This window comes from Notolepis coatsorum, assembly GCF_963971535.1.
Source record: "Notolepis coatsorum genome assembly, chromosome: 7".
Taxonomy (NCBI): domain Eukaryota; kingdom Metazoa; phylum Chordata; class Actinopteri; order Aulopiformes; family Paralepididae; genus Notolepis; species Notolepis coatsorum.
Genome location: NC_140171.1, coordinates 95567692 through 95587037, shown reverse-complemented (window position 1 = coordinate 95587037; position 19346 = coordinate 95567692). Strand labels below are relative to the sequence as shown.

Genomic DNA, 19346 nt, shown 5'->3' with positions numbered 1-19346 from the left:
CCATGATAGAGGCTATAGTGTCGATTTGACACGTAAAGCCCTGAACAAAACCAATCTGATCGATAGGGTCACGTTGTTTACCCCCAAAAAGAAAAAAGAAAACAGACAAAGTATCTTTCGTGTCCACTTTTAGCCCCATTACGAGAGGCATACGGAGCATCGTCAATAAATATTGGCATATTCTACACTCTGATCCAATAATAGGGCAGCGTTTCAACATTCGCCTAATTACTTTTATAAGAGACAAGCGAATTTATCTAACCTTTTAGTCAAAACCGACTTGCCCGTAAGGAAACCTACAAATTTTTTGTCGAATATCCCTGATGGAAATTTTCCTTGTCAAGCCTGTGTACAGTGTCAAGGCATGATCAAAGATAAATTTTACACGCACCCGAAAACGGGCAAAAGTATACCTGTTAAAGGGCGTATCACGTGTAATTCATCAAATCTGGTGTATCTGCTAAAATGCCTGTGTAATTTTTCTTATGTGGGGAAAACAACCAGAGCCTTTAAAACAAGAATCAGTGAACACAAGTGTTCTGTGAGAAATTCAGATATAAAGTAGTCAGTAGCTAGACATTTTTCCAGGTGTAGACATAGTACATACCGTTAACGAACTCAGATACATGGGACTTGAGTTAGTCTGAGGGGGAGACAGACACAAGTTACTATCGCAACGGGAATGTTATTATATCCACCTGTTTAATTGCATAGAACCTAGAGGAATGAATGAAGAGAACGTGTTAACCTGTTTCCTTTAAGTACCTTTTACCTATAATATTATTATTTTGGTTTAATTCATGTGGTTGTTTTCACGTATGAGGTATGTTTATCCTATGATTCTCAATAGATACAATTTTTTTAAATAAGTAAAGGGGCTCAATTAGCCCTATAAACTACGGGCATGTTACATATCAAGTTTCTGGTAATGTAATGTATTTTTGCTTTTGCTTTTGTTTTTTTATATATGTTGTATATTTGTATAATCTGTATTTACTAACAGACTCTATTTTGATAGGTCTTTCCTTTGGTCATTGAGGACCAATAGACCAGGCACACCTGCGCCGTGATGCCATTTCCTGCCAAGTCATTAACCACCTGTGTATATAACCACCATCTTGACTGCAATTGCATTGCTAGCTATAACACTGACGAAGGAATAAGAATTCCTAAACATGTTTGTTTCAGGCTGCCATTAAATACTTGAACCTGAGAGTGCTGGTCCAGCTTTCCTGCTTCTTTTTTATATTTGTCATAGTAGAATACAGAATAATTTATAATGCAATGCTTATGGCTGTGTTTCTAGACATTTACCAGTCTAAATAGGTTATAACGTGTTTCGATCATTTAGCCCCCCCCCCCCCCCCCCAATTTTGGTTTTGACAAACGGAACACTAGGTGTGGAGTCGTGTTACCATGGAAATAATGTGTCTCAGGCAGCAAAGCACAATTTACGCATTCTGCACAAAAAGGTCTATAACTCAGTTTCCAGGAAATGCGCCTGGTTTTCCATCAATGTTTATCTTTTTTAACTTGTAATTGTGAACGAACAAAGGCATGTAGAAACAAAACGTTTTTTTCATATTGAACAGCAAATAGTTCTGTATCACACTAGCTCACGCTCAGCGTTTCATGCATATATCTCGCTTCAGCATATATACACTGAATAATTTCACAAATGTACCTTTAAATGCCAGCATTCATCTGGCCACACCCCCATCCGCTTACCTATATAAGCAGGGATGGTGCCACACACTCATCTCCTTCTCAAATTTCATCACAAGCAACGTGTTGCTCATATGCCCACTTGACGTGGAGAAAAATATTTGCTGGAAAAGCAATGTTTACGAGGAGAGGAAGAACAAGGAGATACGTTGACATCATATCTTTATTTTCTCTCTCACTATTTTCGAGAAAATACGGCGATGTTGTCTTCGTCACTGGAGTGTCTGGAAGATGGTGATCATTCTAAAACCCTCCACCGGTTTTCGTATTGGGAGCACGCCGCTGCATGCTTCTCAACTGCAGTTCCTTGTTGTGTTGGTTGGGGTGAAACCTTTCAGGCCACAGCTGAACTGTAGGACGCGCCGCTGTTGTGAGAAGCGGTGGGTTTCAGGTTGGGTGAGTACTGTTGCTGGCAGGCTTCACTTGTCTGTTAGTGCTATGGGGGCTAATTGACAATGTTTATGAAAACTGGCCCCAGGCTAGGGTCCTTTGTTCAGCCTCCTAGGCGACAGAAGACCTTGGTCTGAAGACCATTGTAGTTTTAACTAGTGGGCCGCGACCATTAACACTGGTGATCCCTGTGTTTTCTGGACGAGTGGGTATCTCTCCGTCACCGTGTAGCCCCTTCTTTCATATCCAAATGAGAGTATTCCTTCACGAGGAGATATGTGCATAAGATGTTTGATAGCGGAAGATCTATGTTCAAGTCAGCTACACAGGCCAGTTTGGTATTGTGCTGACTCCGTCGGGTGTTGGTAAAATCACCGTTGTAAAGCTGTGTTGACATCTTGTTTCTCTTTTCTCTTAAAAAGTGAGGAGGGTTTCAGAACGGCGGCCTGTCTGGGTGAGTGTTATATCATTGTGTACAAGTTCAGGTGATAGCTGCTTAGCTTACGGTTAGCCAGTCAGCTGTTAGCTGCGGCGTTAGCCTGCTGGGATCACTGCGTGGCCTACAGAGGTTGGGCCTACTGTTAGCCAGTCAGCTGTTAGCTGCGGCGCTAGCCTGTTGTGATCACTAGGAAACGTTGGCTTGCTGCTATCGGACAAGGCCAGCGCGGGGTAGCTCCGGCTACTCGCGCGCCGCCGCGAGCTCCCCTCTGGTCGCGTGCGCCGTTCGCTCGGCGTCTCGCGAGCAGGGGCAGTAGCGACCGACGGTTGGAGCGGCCGTTAGCTTAATGCTACTCTGTTGAACGTGCTTTGATTATAACATGTTTTACACTCTTGACTACGACGTCATCTTTGACAGGGGATGTTCGTCGACCCTGCCCTGAGCCAGGACGGCAAGGATTGCGTCAACAAAAGGGACCGTAGCGACGGGTGGAGCGGCGACGCTGCCCAGATCGAACAACACAGGATGGCTGTGTTTCTACGGTGTCTTGAGACTGCACTTCGCTGATCTACGCTCCGGGTAGGACAAAGGTTTGACCAGACCTTATACGCGTCTTCCGGCTTTACCTTCTACATGTTTTGTAAATAACGCTGTTTTCCAAAAACGTGTGTTGCTGCAATGCATTTGGGATACGACGCGAGTTTTGTGTGAACTGTCTTGTCACTGGTAATTAGCTTCTCCGGGCAAATCGGGTTGTTGTTACAGATGTGAAAATGATCTGGTTGTTGTGTGAGAAACATCATGTGTGTTGTTATGTACCGTGTACTCACAACTAAGGTAACTAACCTATGAAGCTATGCTTAGTGACAAATTAGTGAAAGAATATTCTTTTCTCAGCCTGTGATGACAATGAACAGTGTGTTCACATATTAACAGGTTCCTGTTTTAACTGGCCGTATTAAGGGTAAAGTAGGAGGATTGTGTTTTTCCCCACGGTTCCCTGGGGACTTCTTCATCCTCCTATCAGACATGTTGTTGCACTACATTGTGTCTTTGTGTGGTAGGGATGCGATGTAACCCTTAGCTTGATTGCTGAGGTTGTGCTATGACTGCTGGAGAAACTTTATTTTCCTAAAAGAAAAGATTGTTTGGTCGCTGTCGTGTGTGCTTAGCAAGGCCTGTGGCCGATACTAATCGAGAATTATGTATTCTCTCATTATGAAAAACGGCGTTCCTCTGTAGAGTGTTTTTGCCATTTTTTGTAGGTGATGATGGGTTGTGTGTGTCATGTGACCTGCAACTGGGTTGGACTGGCCACAGAAGCACATGTGTATGTTGGACCGGGGCTCTTAGAGAGCCCTCTCTATTCTGTGTTTTTTCCTTAGTAAAAATCAGATAGCAGGTTAGCTCATGCGCTGTGTGAAGCTGTCAAACGCTTCATAGAGCTGACTATGACTGTGTCATATTCTCTTTTTGTCATTACATCGTATCATGGTGTGGGGTCGTAAAGGGGTGAACTGGTAACCTTTCCTCTCCCCCTTGTTTCTGTTGGTCAGGGGTACACCCCCTGTCCTTCAAGGTTCCTGTCACGTTGCGGTTCGGCACGTTACGGGGTGGGGGGGGGGGGGGGGGGGGGGGGAGTTTCCTGGTCCCACGGCCTGGAATATTGGGCGTGTGTACCGCAGAAATTCCCCCACCATAGAGTACGTCACTCTGTTGGTAGGACTTCCGTGTGCTGTTCAGGTCCATGTGATGGATCTGTTTCGGGGGGGGTGGTCAGGGCTCCTCCTCACCAAGCGCCTATTCGGGCCTTCTGTGAGTTCGGACTCCTCCTTCCATGTGAGGGAGCCTCCATCAGAGTACAGAGCCTTCCTCCTCAGATTGTCAAAGTGAGTGGACCCTCTAGAAGGTGTCCTATTATATTGTGTATGTATTCGATTCAATTCGATTATTGTGTGTATGGGTTCAGTGCCTCTTCCCCGGAGAGCCCTAAAAACCAATTTTTTTACATGGCTCAAGGTGCAATATATTCTTTTCAATCTGTACAGCTCTCGTGGGAAGTCTCTCTGGGGATTCCCGTCTCCTTCCTATGGGAGGGTGGTGGGATGTAAAAATGTGAAAAAAATTTACCCCCAGCTGTGTAGACTGGGATACATACTGTTGGTGCTTCCTTCTTTTCTATTAAAAAAAGAGTTGGAGTTAGGAAGTGTCACACCCCTCTTGTCGTTCCCCTGGGCGCCTTGGGGATTCAATGACAGGATAGCCTGTTCATTGATGTGGGTGTGTCCCGACGCACGTATAGTGCTAGCTCGCTATAAACAGGCGACTGACTGGCACGCATTGGTTGCTTGAGGTTAAAACAGCGTTTTTATAGAGCAACTGAGATGGAGGTTTTTCCTCTTCCGACGACCACATCCCACGACCTGGGTTGGTTATCGACGGATTCTCGTTCATGTCTGGGGGATGATGATGGAATGGATCTGAACATGTAGAGGGGTCTCACGCCCTGGGGGTGGGCCACCGGGCGCGGTTCACCCGAACGTCTGGGTGGCGCCTTCTTTTCATGTTAAGATCAACACGCATATCTGCCCTTTCTCCTGGAGTAGGCATGTCGGCGTGGTTAGGGCACGGGACTGGTTCTGGTCACGCTGGTCCGGATCAGTTGAACCCGTTGTCCGCCGGGGATGCAGATCTGCTGTTCTGGTACCCTGAGGGACTTGGGCTTTTTTCAGGGGGAAAAATGCCAGGTCGGTCCGGGTGTCACAGGGTTAAGCACTATGGAGACCCTGGTTGGGTACGTTTTTACTCAGCACTGTCGTAATGGCTTACGGCCATGCCAACCTGTACACACTCGATCTCGTCGGATCTCGGCCGCTACACAGGTTGGTCCTGGTTAGTACTTGGTTGGGAGACCGCCTGGGAATACCAAGTACGGTGTGCTTAGGGGCTGGTTCTCCATTCTTTTTCGCTCCTCTCTCACGCATGGCGAAAAGGGGCCTGTTGGGGTGGTCTTTGACCTCCTCTGGTGACTCTGTGCTTCCCGTATCGCCAGGCCCGGTCCGAAGTAATGTTTCGTCGACCCGTAGGCCTGGGTTAACCCTTTTTTGAAAACTGAAACACTTGTACTGCGGTATAGCCGGTGTATACCCGCAGGTGTGTTTGAGTTTTTTCTTGAGGGGTTATAGGAACAACCACCGCATTGGGTAACGCCAAGGTGGTTGATTCCCTGGTGTGTTGGAGCAGTGTCAACTCCCGGGTTCACCGTTTGAGGGTGCCCATGCACGTTCATGACGTATGCCAATCGTGTCAGCCTTCTCTGCCTCAACCCCTCTGGGTGGGGGTTTTTAAATGGAGGCTTGGTCATGCAACACCGCCAGCTTACGCTCCTTCCGCCGGGGCGGCTGTGTTCAGCTGTCCCCTCTGGCGCCTGTCTCGTCCGCAGTCTCCAGGCTAGGGTTAATAGCCTGTTGCCTGGTTTTTCCCCGGTGCGCTGCCTGCTTCCGTTGGTTAACCTTTTTTGTGTGCTTACGGCCATGCTGACTGCCTGTTCTGCAGGGTCAGTGTGCCAGGCGGTGTACTATTGGGGGGACAGGGCCCGCTCGGCTGAGGGGCCTTTGTCCGAATACGCTGGCGATGTGGGGGGCGGGGTCACTAAGTGCCCACCTGGTGGGGTCTTGATGCTGGCATCATGGACTTCTCCGGGCCCCCGTTCCAGGGGGTCCAGTCCCTTTGGTGGGTCTGGGTCTTCCTTCGCGCTCCGCTGCTACGGCCTTGCCACGGGGTTGGGTTTACCCTTGACCCCGTGATTTTGGGGGCAGTAACGAGGTTTATCCCTCCGTTCGTTCCCGGGTGGCATGCGGGTTGTGCGTGTGTGTAGTCGTGGGGTCAAGCCACGGTCTGCTCACCCTGTGCGTTGAGTTGCTTGAGTGCCTCTTCGCACGGTCGGGTCCGTCGCCCTCCCGTGAAGCCACCAATAGGGGGGGTGCCCTCCATTAGGGTGGGTCGGGGGGGCTCGGCCCTCCCTGATCTGATGGTTGTGGGGGGCCTCAGCAGGGTACATTTGTCGAGCTTCTAGCTCCCGCTCAGCTCCTATTATGCATGAAACGCTGAGCGTGAGCTAGTGTGATACAGAACGTTAGGTTATGACTATAACCAAGTTCTGTTAACACTTAGTGAACACTCAGCGTCTAGACGCCGCTGCGGCCCTTGATTTTTCATTGTGGTGAAATTTGTTGGGAAGGAGATGAGTGTGTGGCACCATCCCTGCTTATATAGGTAAGCGGATGGGGGTGTGGCCAGATGAATGCTGGCATTTAAAGGTACATTTGTGAAATTATTCAGTGTATATATGCTGAAGCGAGATATATGCATGAAACGCTGAGCGTTCACTAAGTGTTAACAGAACTTGGTTATAGTCATAACCTAACGTTCTTGTCAGATGTGCCGAACCATTTCCCCATAGCTAGAATATAGAATATAGAAATAGTGTTGCAAAGATCATGAAATATCGCGAAAACAGTCTCAAAAAGCTTGGTCCTCTGGACTATAAATCGCCGCGGGACGGTAGCCGCCAATGTGTTAATGGAAAGATTAGTTTTCCGCTTGAAATTAAAGTGCAGTATTTGAAATACAATGAAAGGAATATGGCTGGATTTCTTATCAAAGGGAAAAGTGTCACCGTTATTTAAAATAAATAAATAAACAAATTAGAAGGCCATCAATATAAATTGCAGCATACATCAAACTAACACACACACTGTACTGTTTCAAAACAACACTGCTCTGTTCATTCTATTTTAAAAATACGTACATTATCCGTCTACATTTATTTAGACCAGTGATGCCACAGATTACTTGTAAAAGTAATCCGATTACTGATTACTGATTACTCCTTTAAAAAGTAATCCAAGTTACTTTACTGATTACTTGATTATCAGAGTAACTTAGTTACTTTGAAAGTAACTAGGTTACGAAGTCGTCGTTCCCCCAACAGTTTTTTTTAAACGCTTTATTGAAAGTGCATAAATTGTTTTTAACTTGTTTCTCTGCACATAACGTAAATTGTTAAACTAGTGCTTCAGCTTCTGTACCATCAAGTATGGTAAAGCAACAGTCTATGATGCTCACAGCATTAGAGCAGCCAGCCAGTGGTTTTACAAAACCAGTGTATCCATTCACATCTAACAAATGCAGGCTGAACTATTCAATTATATCAACTGTAACTATTAAATTGTTTTTATAAATGTCTCTCTATAAACATACAAGCAGTCTCTCTTTAACATGTAAATTAACTGTAAATCTGGCAAATAAGAGCTTTTCTCTCTCTCTCTCTCTCTCTCTCTCTCTCTCTCTCTCTCTCTCTCTCTCACCCCTCTCTCTCTCTCTCTCTCTCTCTCTCTCTCACCCCTCTCTCTCTCTCTCTCTCTCTCTCACCCCATGCCTCTTTCTCTCCAACCCCACCCAGACAGCCTACATCTCTAATATAATAATAATAATAATAATAATAATAATAATAATAATAATAATAATAATAATAATAATAATAATAATAATAATAATAATAATAATAATAATAATAATTATTATTATTATTATTATTATTATTATAATATAATCCCTTCTCTCCCTCTCTGTGTGTATGTGTGTGCGCGTGTGTGCGTGTGCGCGTGCTTGTGTGTGTGTGTGTGTGTGTGTGTGTGTGTGTGTGTGTGTGTGTCTCTCTCCCCTCTCTCTGTCACTCGTGTTCTCCCACCTGAAGAACTGTGGGAGAGCATTAGAGCAGCCAGCCAGTGGTTTTACAAAACCAGTGTATCCATTCACATCTAACAAATGCAGGCTGAACTATTCAATTATATCAACTGTAACTATTAAATTGTTTTTATAAATGTCTCTCTAGTCTTCTTGCGGTTTCACTTCGTTTAGACAAGCGTTTTGGGGTGGAATTCTCAGACGAATGCCACGGAGCCCTGCTGTCAGACGATTGGCGCATATGTCACATGACGTGCTGTGAAGACCCGCCCTACTCTGCCTCTGATTCGCAGACTGTGGATGGGGAATGTGATTGGGCCAAAGCAGAGTCACTCACAGACAGAGAGTCCAGTCACGCCGCGAGGACACATTCTTGTGTAACCCTTTCACTGCCACACCACGTCACTCCCAAATAAGAAAAACAGCTCAAAAATGTATTTTTGACTGTCGAAAACGAAATAAAATACTGCATTCCGCATGCATTATGAATTTATGATGAGATAGTAACGAAATAGTAATGCACAGCCACTTGGACAAGTAACTGCAATCAGATTACTGGCTTTTAAAGATTAACGCGTTAGATTACTATTTTCGGGGGAAAGTAATCAGATTACAATAACGCGTTACTTAGTAACGCGTTACCGGCATCACTGATTTAGACTAACATTATTTAAATATTGAGTGCAACTGTGGTGGATTACGTAATTCGGTGAGTTGGAACTATCTATGGGTTGGCGGGTCCGCAGGGACATTTTAGCGGCACGGACCTTCAGCTCAGCCAACGTTAGGAGTTCATAACATGCAGTGGAAAAGTGGCAATAGTCCCGGTTGCGTGTAACCTTTTACCAACAAACTTAAATTTGTCCGCGATCTGATTGGCCACTGACGTTTCTGGTCATGCGACATCTGCGCCAATCGCGTGACGCCTGTTTCTGCGCCTATTTCCACCTCTAACAGCCTGCAAACTACCTAACGCCTAGTTCCATCACTGGTTAAGCTTAGGCGACTTTCGAAGTTGGTTAAGGTTAGAGTTTGGAATCAGGGCTGGTGTTCTATCGCCCTGCTCTAAGACAAACTCTAACCGTAACCAACTTCGAAAGAGTGCCTAAGCTTAACCAGTGATAGAAACAGGCGTTACACGATTGGTGCAGATGTCACATGACCAGAAACGTCAGTGGCCAATCAGATCGTGGAAAAATGCAAGTGTGTTGGCAAAAGAATTGACGCGTCCCGGTTTGTAGTTAGTAAACACAGTTGTATGTTAGCCTTCTTGGATGTTGAATAAACGCCTATCATTGTCTTTAAACACCCCACCTCTCAGACTCCCATTTTCTCCTCTGCTAGCTAGTAGCTACGATAACATTTCATTGACTGTATTAGCTGGCGGGCTATCATAGTTAAAACGTGCGTTGTGTTGTACAAACTGCTAACGTTATGGCAAGATGTGTGTAGGCCTATGTAATGTTAATGGCTATGTTTTTAAAGTCGTAATGAAGATTGATTTATATTGCGCTTGCCATTTACACAAACTGACTAGCACCTGCTGCTGCTGCAGCCAGCGCTCACCTCTCCCGGCTCCGTGCCAATTTTTTTTTTTTTTTTTTTTTTGCGCATTCCCTGAACGTACGATACACAGACGCCCCGAACCGTGGAAGTCGTATCGAACGGTGTACGGTTCTAATGCGTATCGTTCCACCCCTAGTAGCGGTCCTAGTATGCTTCCTTGTGGAACACCACAGCTCACCACAGTGAGTTAGAGCAGTGGTTCCCAAAGGTGGGCCGCGAGCAGCCACTGAATTTAGAAGCAGGCCAGGACAGTGTTTCTAGTTGTATTCTAAAATTCTATTCTATTGTATTCTAAAATGTGACTATATGGTTTTATATTAACTTAATAAATAAACGAAAACGAAAAATCTACTTATTTCAACGAACATTTCAAACTAAATAACAGATTATGCACATAAAATGCTGAAAAACAACCGAAGCAACAATAGTATTTTAATGAGGCTATTATTATTATCATTATAATTTTGCAACAAGTTAGCCCTCTCATAAATAGCACATATAAATGAATAACTAACTTGAACTAACTTAATAGGATTGAAGTGATATTTGGCTTAAAAATTGGTCGCCTGGCAAAATAATAAAAAAAAAAAACCTGACGATGTGCATTGGGCCGCGGCTCTCTGACGCCTTATTTTCTGGGTCCCGGCCTGAAAAGTTTGGGAACCCCTGAGTTAGAGTACCGTTTACCTCCACCATCTGTTCTCTCCCCTCCAGTTAGGATTGCATCCAGCTCACTGAAAAAAACCAATTGCTTTTAGAAATGGAGTGATTGACAGTGTCGAAGGCCTTTTGTAGGTCCAGCATGACCATGCCGGATTGCTGCAGTATTTGCCCCCGTCCACCTCTTGTTTGATGTGGTCGTTCAAATAGAGAAGGCATGTGTCCGTGGAGTGGGATGTTCTGAAGCCAGATTGGAATTCGTAGATTAGATTTTTTTTCCGCAAGGTACTTTTCGACCTGTTCGTAGACTATTTGTTCCATGACTTTCGAGATGGAGCCAGGTAAGAATAGAAACAGGGCGGACTGGGCGGTAGTTGCCTGGGTCTAATTTGCTGCCCTTTTTGTGCAGGGGGGGGGAGTCACTCTCTGCAATCCGCTCTACATCTTTTAACTACACACCCTCAAGACCCCTACGATCTGCATCTTAACTACACACCCTCAAGACCCCTCTGCTCTACATATTCTAACTACACACCATCAAGACACCTACATCTTCTAACTACTAGAGTTGTTCCGATACCGATACCAGTATCAAAAATGCCTCCGATACTGCCTAAAATGCTGGTATCGGCGAGTACCCTCTAATTCTGCGCTCCGATACCATATGACGTCATTTATTAACAACGCGTGCGGTCTGCTGAGTGAGCATTATAAAACAAACGTGTTTTTAATCGACCGTGAATTAAAGTGTCAATGCTGTTTGTCATTTTAACAGCAGATACTTTCTTAAATGCCATCGTCCCGAGAGAGGGGTGTTGACGGGGAGCTCTGATGGGTTCGCTTGCTGGTGTTATTAGCATTAGCTGAAGCGCTAACCGAAAAGCTAGTTTTAGCTTTAACGTTACCTTGGCTAAAGTTGGGACTATTCATAATCCAGCAATAATGGCTGCAGACCTGCAAGCAAAGTACAGCAAGTTGGCACAGGAGTATTCCAATGTAAATCACTTTTTCACCAGTAACGTTATATGGTCTTGTTTCCATCTAACGTTAGCATACGCTAACGTGGTCACTGATCGACCTCTCGCACACAATTAATGACATGCGTGTATTGAGCCGTACTGTATTATACCCATTCTGCAATCTGTTAATAGCGTTTTCAATCAATCAATCAATATTCAATAGGGATGGGTACCGAATTCGGTACTTTTGAGGTACCGAACCGAAACACGTCGGTACTACCGAGTATCGAATCAAGTGAGAAACCGGAAAAAAAATTAAAAAAAAATAAAAAAAAATATTTTTTATTAATTTTTTTTTTTTTTTTTTTTTTTTTTTTTTTTTTACTTTTCTCTTTTCATGTCAACGTTCACACGCACAATATATGCTTACCTAGGATTTGACTTGATTCAACAACAAAGCAGTCGGAGCAATGACAAGCCGAAAACTTGTCGAAATTGTAGTTATTTGAAGTTTGGATTTTTTTTTACGACTGAGGTAGGTAAATAAAATTTCGACAGTTTTCGGCTTGTCATTGCTCCGACTGCTTTGTTGTTGAATCAAGTCAAATCCTAGGTAAGCATATATTGTGCGTGTGAACGTTGACATGAAAAGAAAAAAGTAAAAAAAAAAAAAAAAAAAAAAAAAAAAAAAAAAACTTTTTTTTTTTTTTTAAAGTACCGAAAAAAGGTACCGTTGGGTACCGGTATCGATTCACAGGTACCGGTACCGGTACCGGTATCGGTTCAAATGTGAAAGGTACCCATCCCTAATATTCAATCAATATCTGAAATGAAAGAAGAAAATAAAACTACCAACCTTCTTACTGTCTTCTACTATCATGCACTCTTCCACTAATTAGTCTTTCTTGTCTATATTACTACACTACAGTACTATACTAATATGTATCTCTACTACTATGCACTGAACACTGCAGCACCCAAGTTTCAACACTGTTTGATGAACATTGTTACCAGGGCTGCAGTGGTCATTTCAGAAGTGCCTGTACTCTGTTTAAATTACGTCACGTGCATGCGGATGCGCATACATGTTCCCTCGCGTGCGTACAGAACAGATGATTATTATGTATAAATAGTAGGAAACATGTTTGTATAGGAAATTACTAGTTTTAGTTAAGTTTTTGTAAATATTGCCTTGAAATAGAGAAGCTGAAAAAGGTAGCAGGATGTAGCCTTCAATATATAAAGAAATTATATTGTCAACAGATATGGTTGAAAAACAAACAATGTTTTAAATGTAATTGTAGATACAATATTGTAGTTACAATTTCTTTAATTGAATTAACTTAAAACTAGAAAAGTAAATACAGCGGCTGGGTGGCGCAGCGGGCAAGGCGCTCGTCACCAACGCAAGAGACACTGGTATCAAATCTAGCTGTCAGCGTTGCTTCCGGCTTTGCCGGCTGTCATACTGGCTCGATTGGCAGAGTCAGCGGGAGGGAAGCCGGTGGGTGGGTCTGGGTCATTGTGGACAGCGACTCCTACAGTTCGGTCAGGGCGCCTGCACAGCGAGGGAAGGATCTAAGAGAGGTAGTGTGACCTTCCACACGTTACACTCTCAGTGAGAGTCCGCGCTGCCAGGTGAAAAGAAGCGGTGGGCTGGGTACACATGTGTCGGAGGAAGCATGTGATAGTCTCCGCCCTCCCAGACGGTAGGGGGTAGAGTGCGCAACGACCAGGAAGCGGATTGGGAATTGGCATAACGACTAACATTGGGAGGGGAGGAAAAAACGAAAAAAGAAGGGGGGGGGGGGGGGGGGGGGAGAGATAATACATTTTTTTTAAAATAAAGTAAATACAAACTAAATTAACACTTTAATCGCCGAAAAAACGCCGTAACTCGTCTTTCCTAGCCATGCTCATTCTGCCGAAGACGCCGTAACTCGTCTTTGATGTCAATATTTCAAAAATCTGTCATCGAAATCATATTTCCTTTCCGGAGCCCTGAGACACACTGCTGATCTCCTCTCAACTCTCTAGCGGTTCAAGAGCGCCATCTGGTGGCCGATCGGCAGATCGCCAACCGGAAATTAACCTTTGAACCGGTAGTGCTCATCCATATGTGGTCCGGCCACTCGCTATCGTTAGAGAGACTCCGTCTTGATACAGTGAACATCGATCGGTGCAAATAACTCGAAAAAACAACATGATTTGGACGTATATACTATTTATACAACCTGGAAATGGATCGGGCATTTCTACATCCCATAATAGAAAAAATTCTGTTCCACGCTCATCTGCCAGCAGCGCGAGGAAGCCACGGTAAGATTCAGCGTTATTTTCTAACGTCTTCTATACTAACTGATCTGATGAACATATGACCCACTCTGGATGAATCATCTAACGCTGCCCACGGAATTATAAACGATCCCCCGCCCATCCGGTCATCATCAGATGATACGTAGAAACTTCTAGAAGCACGTCCATTTGACATTTTTTATCTCGTACAGATTCCTACCAAACTGTATTTGATCATCAATATAATGCATTTAGGGCTATAAATCACGTTCTGAAGAAAGCTGCAGAAAACGATAACATACTTATACGTTTAGACCATATTTTAGTATGAATATGTGAATGAAAAAGTTTAACGTTGCTACACCCTGAACAATACATATAGGACATTGAATGGGCCATAATAATGGCAATTTAGCAATAGAATTAAAAAAGTTATAGCCCTGCAAAGAAGGGGAACTTCTCCATGTTAAATAGGGCTGGCGAGGGATGGTAAATTATGAATTTAACCCCGGCGATTAAAGTGTTAACAATGTAACTTACAGTTTACAGAAGGACAGTTTCCTTCTGAAGCACAACTTAAGAAATGTCTCATCCTTCCAGTCGGGACCATTAAGTCACATAGTGAGAGGTTCCACAGCTCAAGCAACCAATTGGTACAGGGCTTGTATTTTGGTTTTTCACTTCTTGTTCTTTGTTATGCTATTGCTATGCTATTGTTATGAAAAACTAGGTGATAGGTGCAGGCACGTGCAGTGCACACATAAGAGCCCAAGGGGTGCTTGAGCACCTGCCTTTTTGAGCCTCGTAAAAAAAGTGCCCTTTTTTTCCCCGTTACGCATACAGGGATTAAAGCAAAAAAAAATCTCCTGACTGAACTTTTTTTCAGGCCAAGTCATATTCTTATTTTAATCTCCACTATTTTTTTTAATAGCGTTAGCGTTTTAAGGGAGCCTACTTGTAGAGCCTACTGTCCTGACTGTGACTATATACCCTACTGTTGTGGTTGTTGTGCCAGGCAGGGAGGCTGTGTGCTGGAGAGCGTGAATGCAAGTCTTGTGGCTAGCTTCTGATTGATGGCGAGCTAGCACCCCTTTCCCATTACTTTGAACCATGAACTAAACGGCTTGTTATCATACAAACAAGGGACTAAACACGTTTAGCAAATTATGCCACAACAACAATGGACAGTCTCCTCCCCACCGTTTGTATATATTTTTTACCACCCACCCACCCCCTCCTAATGTACAGTCTCCTCCTCATCATATGTATATATTTACTGTTAGGATCTCTGGGTAACAGTACTGTATATTTGCTTATCATATATGTGACAAATGTAACAGTACTATACCTGTAAGTCAAGTATGTCCCCATGTCATAAATGTCATGATGTCATGTATGTTGTGTATGTCATAAATGTCACTATGAATTGAAAATGGGGGACCCTGATTATGTAAACAAGACAAACATCTTTCTCTGGTCTGCATCCCCTTAACAATTGTGTGTATTGCTACTGGATTTACCAGATCCAGAGTGAATGAATGAAAACTTTATTTAATACACAAGACCCTCTTCTTGGGACCAAGTAAGGTTTTGTCGATAATCCAATGTACAGTTACCCCACCCCGCCTACCCAACCACCTCCAATGTACCACCCCACCTACCCAACCTCCTCCAATGTATATACTCTCTTTTTTAGACTATTTTTGTATCACAAACAATACTGTATTTGTAAATCTGGTATGTCATAAATGTATAGATGTAGCAGTATTGTCTATCTGTATGTCATGTGTGTCATATATGTTATGATGAATTGAAAATGGGGGACCCTGATGTAAACAAGACAAAAGTATTTCTCTGGTCTGCATCCCCTTAACAATTGTGTGTATTGAGCCGTACTCTATTGTACCCATTCTGCAATTCTGTTAATAAAATGTTCAATCAATATTTAACAGATTGCAGAATGGGTACAATACAGTATGGCTCAATACACACAATTGTTAAGGGGATGCAGACCAGAGAAAGACGTTTGTCTTGTTTACATCATCAGGGTCCCCCATTTTCAATTCATAGTGACATTTATGGCATATGGACATACTACAGTCTACAGGTATATAGTAGTTACATTTGTGACATATACGATATGCAAATATACAGTAATGTTACCCATATATCCTGACAAGAGATTATACATATGATGGGGAGGAGACTGTACATTAGGAGGGGGTGGGTGGGTGGGAGAAAATATACAGTACTGTTACCCATAGATCCTAACAGAGATTATATACATGATATGATGGGGAGGAGACTGTACATTAGGAGGGGGTGGGAGAGAAATATACAGTAGTTACCCATAGATCCTAACAGATTATATACATATGATGGGGAGGAGACCGTACATTAGGAGGGGATGGTAGAAAAAAGATATACGGTGGGGAGAGAATATATGGTGGGGAGGAGACTGTCTACAGACAGATACACCTGTGTGATGTTGCTACGGAGTTAAGCTAATAAACTTATACTCACAACCACAGCAGGGGACTCACGTATTGTACTGTGAAGTAACACGACAATGACAAAAGTGTTGTTTCTGTTTTTGACATAGTTGCGGCACACGGAACAAGTTAACAACTCACCACTACAGCCCCCAGTAGCGCTGCCTAGCCAGTCTCTTCAAACGTCCTCTCCTCTCTAAACTTTCTTTTGTTAGGTGGTGCCGCTCATCCTTTTCATCTGAGAACCCCGCGGTGGGTTCTCTTTTTAGTGGCCGGCTTACTCCTTCCATTTAACCGACGCTATTAAGCTAACGTTAGCTAATCGGTATAGCAGCGAGTGCAAGCAGCGTGGTATAAACAAACAAATAAACAAACAAACAAACTAGGTCAACAAGCAGAGTTGACTTGACGCGCGAGGCTGCAAAAAAGTCGACTCGTTAAACCAAAACACGCAGTTTTTAATTATTTTACATGACTATCTTGTTACCCTGCCATGTGGTGGACAGACTTCTCAGACCTCGCAAATGTGTAACTCGCCCAATAGACTGCAACTGCAGCTGCAACCGCGGAGCGAGCCTCCGGAGCGAGCAGCGTCCTGTCTCTCGATGACTCTGCTTGGCGCGGCGCGATTTTTTTTCTTCATATTTGGCGCCTCTGATTGGCTCAATTTTGTTTAAATGTGTATGCATCTACAAATCATATTATACCAGGTAGCCAATTCCGTCAGACCGCGAATCAAATGGACGGATCTCCCCAATCAAATTGACGGAAATCCGTCTGGAGACGGAATGCTTTAATGCATGCGCATATAGACTGCCCTTCCAACTGAAAAATGTCAGGATAGAATCAAAATATTAGGTAGAGAGAGAGATGCCCCATATTCCATTGCAGTTTGCACTGCCTCCTCAGCGTGCCTCTTCGCAGGACCTATATTTTATGCATAGTGTGGGTGGTGATGATGATGATAGAAACCGCTGTGGCGCATACAGTTGAATGCTGGTATTACACTCATTGAGGGACACGAAGAAGTCAAGTCCGATGGGATTTGGGAATCTCAAATACAAATTGGAATAAAAAATGCATTTATATTAAACAATACAGAATATACAGCACTTCTTGGGGTCTGTAGGGTAAGCACTTATTCCCTCCCCCCTGAACATTTATGGAGATGTGTGGGCCTTTTAAGTCAGTGATAAAAGTGTCTTTCAAGGATAAGTGAGCTCCTGCACTGATTATTATAGTTCAATATTTGATCACCAAAACCCCCCAAAAAGCATAAAAAGGGGGATTGGTAAAACTGGTAACAGACTCCTTACCTTAGATCAGATGTTCTCCAAAAAGATTATTCCAATTCCTGATCGCCATTCCAAATATCGATCGCGTTTATTGATTGATTATTGGCTGCTGTAAATATATATTCCAGGCTGCTTTCCAACTCGCGATCACTTCCATGTTCATCAGATCCCTCGCCAGCATAATGGAGCCAGTTGGCTCGCCCCACACAGATCCACCAGACTCGGTTGATGAAATATGAATTCAGATCGCTAATAAAAAAAATCAAACGACAATTTGCGTCGTCGGCACTCAACGGGGGGCATGAAAAGACGACATAACACGTCGCTGGCACTCAAAGTGTTAAAAATCGGGCTTGCGCGCTGAGCGCGCTCGGTTAAAACACACACAGGTATAGTGCCCTTTTCAGCCTTTGAGCACCTGCCCCTCTAAAGTCCTGTGCACGTCCCTGGATAGCACTTGGCGCACGAGCAGAGATGCATTGCTCATGGGACGAGATTGCACTCCGTGCAACCAAAGTTTTGTGAGCAGAAGCTGTGCACGCACACGCACGGATGTGCATGCGCATGCACACTGCAGGAATGTGCTGCACTCGACTGATGCGCCAACTCGCAGTACACACCTGGCTACTTTGCATATCAATAGCGCCGGTCATCAGGTGTTACATCCCATTCATAGAGGCAATTAGGCATTGTTTTTAGTCTGTTCTTATGCGAGGGTACATTTATGCGCATGCGCGGGAGCGCGCGCACGCGCCTGGGAGCATGCGTGCATGTGGCGTCATTAGCGTGCGTGCAGCCAGTGTTGATATGAGCATCGCAACACTGCGCACGAGTCGAGTGAAAGTTGTGAACGCATTGTTGTGTGCACGCGCGTGCATGTGCGTGCTTCGGCTCAGAAAAGTGGTGGAACGGCGTGGTACCGCGTGGCATGAGCACTAGTGTTACATTCCATTCGTAGAGGCAATTAGGCACTGTCTTTAGTCTGTGCCCAAGCGAGGGGACATTAAATGCGCATTCGCGGGAGCGCGCGTGCACGTGGTGCGTGTCACCCCAGATGATTTCAATAACGCACCACTGTGCACTTCTGATTGTTACTCATCTGTAAGAGTTGTACCCTTCCTGCTGACTTGTCGTACAGAACTTGTAAGTCGCTTTGGATAAAATTGTCAGCTAAATTAATGTAAATATATTGTTGTGATTAAGTGACGTAACTCGCCCGAACTCTGGCAGCTGTGATCCGAGACACCTGGATAACCTGTTCCAAGTTATTCAAGGTCTGCAAATATATATTTAGCCTGAATCATCAAAGTAAAGGCCTATTACACACTCAACCTGAACAGGTGCGTTAGTTAGGGCTGCCCTGCGGAGATCCGAACATGTTCTGCATCGATTACCAATGGCTAAATAGAGTCCACCAAGTAGAAAAGTAAGAAAACTACATACCAGCACAGCGGGGGAAGATTGTTTTCCGGGCGACTTGTAGTCTGGAAGACTCATGTTGGTCCCTGCAGCATCGGTCGTCAGTAGACCTGTAGGCTGCGAAGATAAGCGAAAGCTAGACCGCTTCACTATGAACAGCAGGTAGGTTTCCAGGGGCGGGGTCTAATACGGACATGGTTCGCTGGGGAGGGCGGTGTCAGAAACTTTACTTACTGCCCTTGATGGCATGTACAACAATGCGGTATAGTAGTGTATCAGTATGTATATTTATATTTACCGCATATCCATATCTGTCTGAATATACCTGCATATAATCATTTCTATACGCATACACCTG

The 19346-nt window shown here is 44.2% G+C and overlaps 1 protein-coding gene across 2 annotated transcripts in view; it reads right to left on the bottom strand.

Moving 5' to 3' along the window:
- kctd14 (potassium channel tetramerization domain containing 14) overlaps positions 1–19129 on the bottom strand; it is a 168483-nt gene extending 149354 nt beyond the window's left edge. For both annotated transcript variants that reach the window (XM_084318007.1, XM_084318006.1), the window contains exon 1: positions 19013–19129. In XM_084318007.1, coding sequence (XP_084174133.1) covers positions 19013–19066 — 54 coding nt within the window. In that variant the 5' untranslated portion in view covers positions 19067–19129. The remainder of the gene's footprint in view (positions 1–19012) is intronic.
- Positions 19130–19346: the final 217 nt, after the last annotated feature.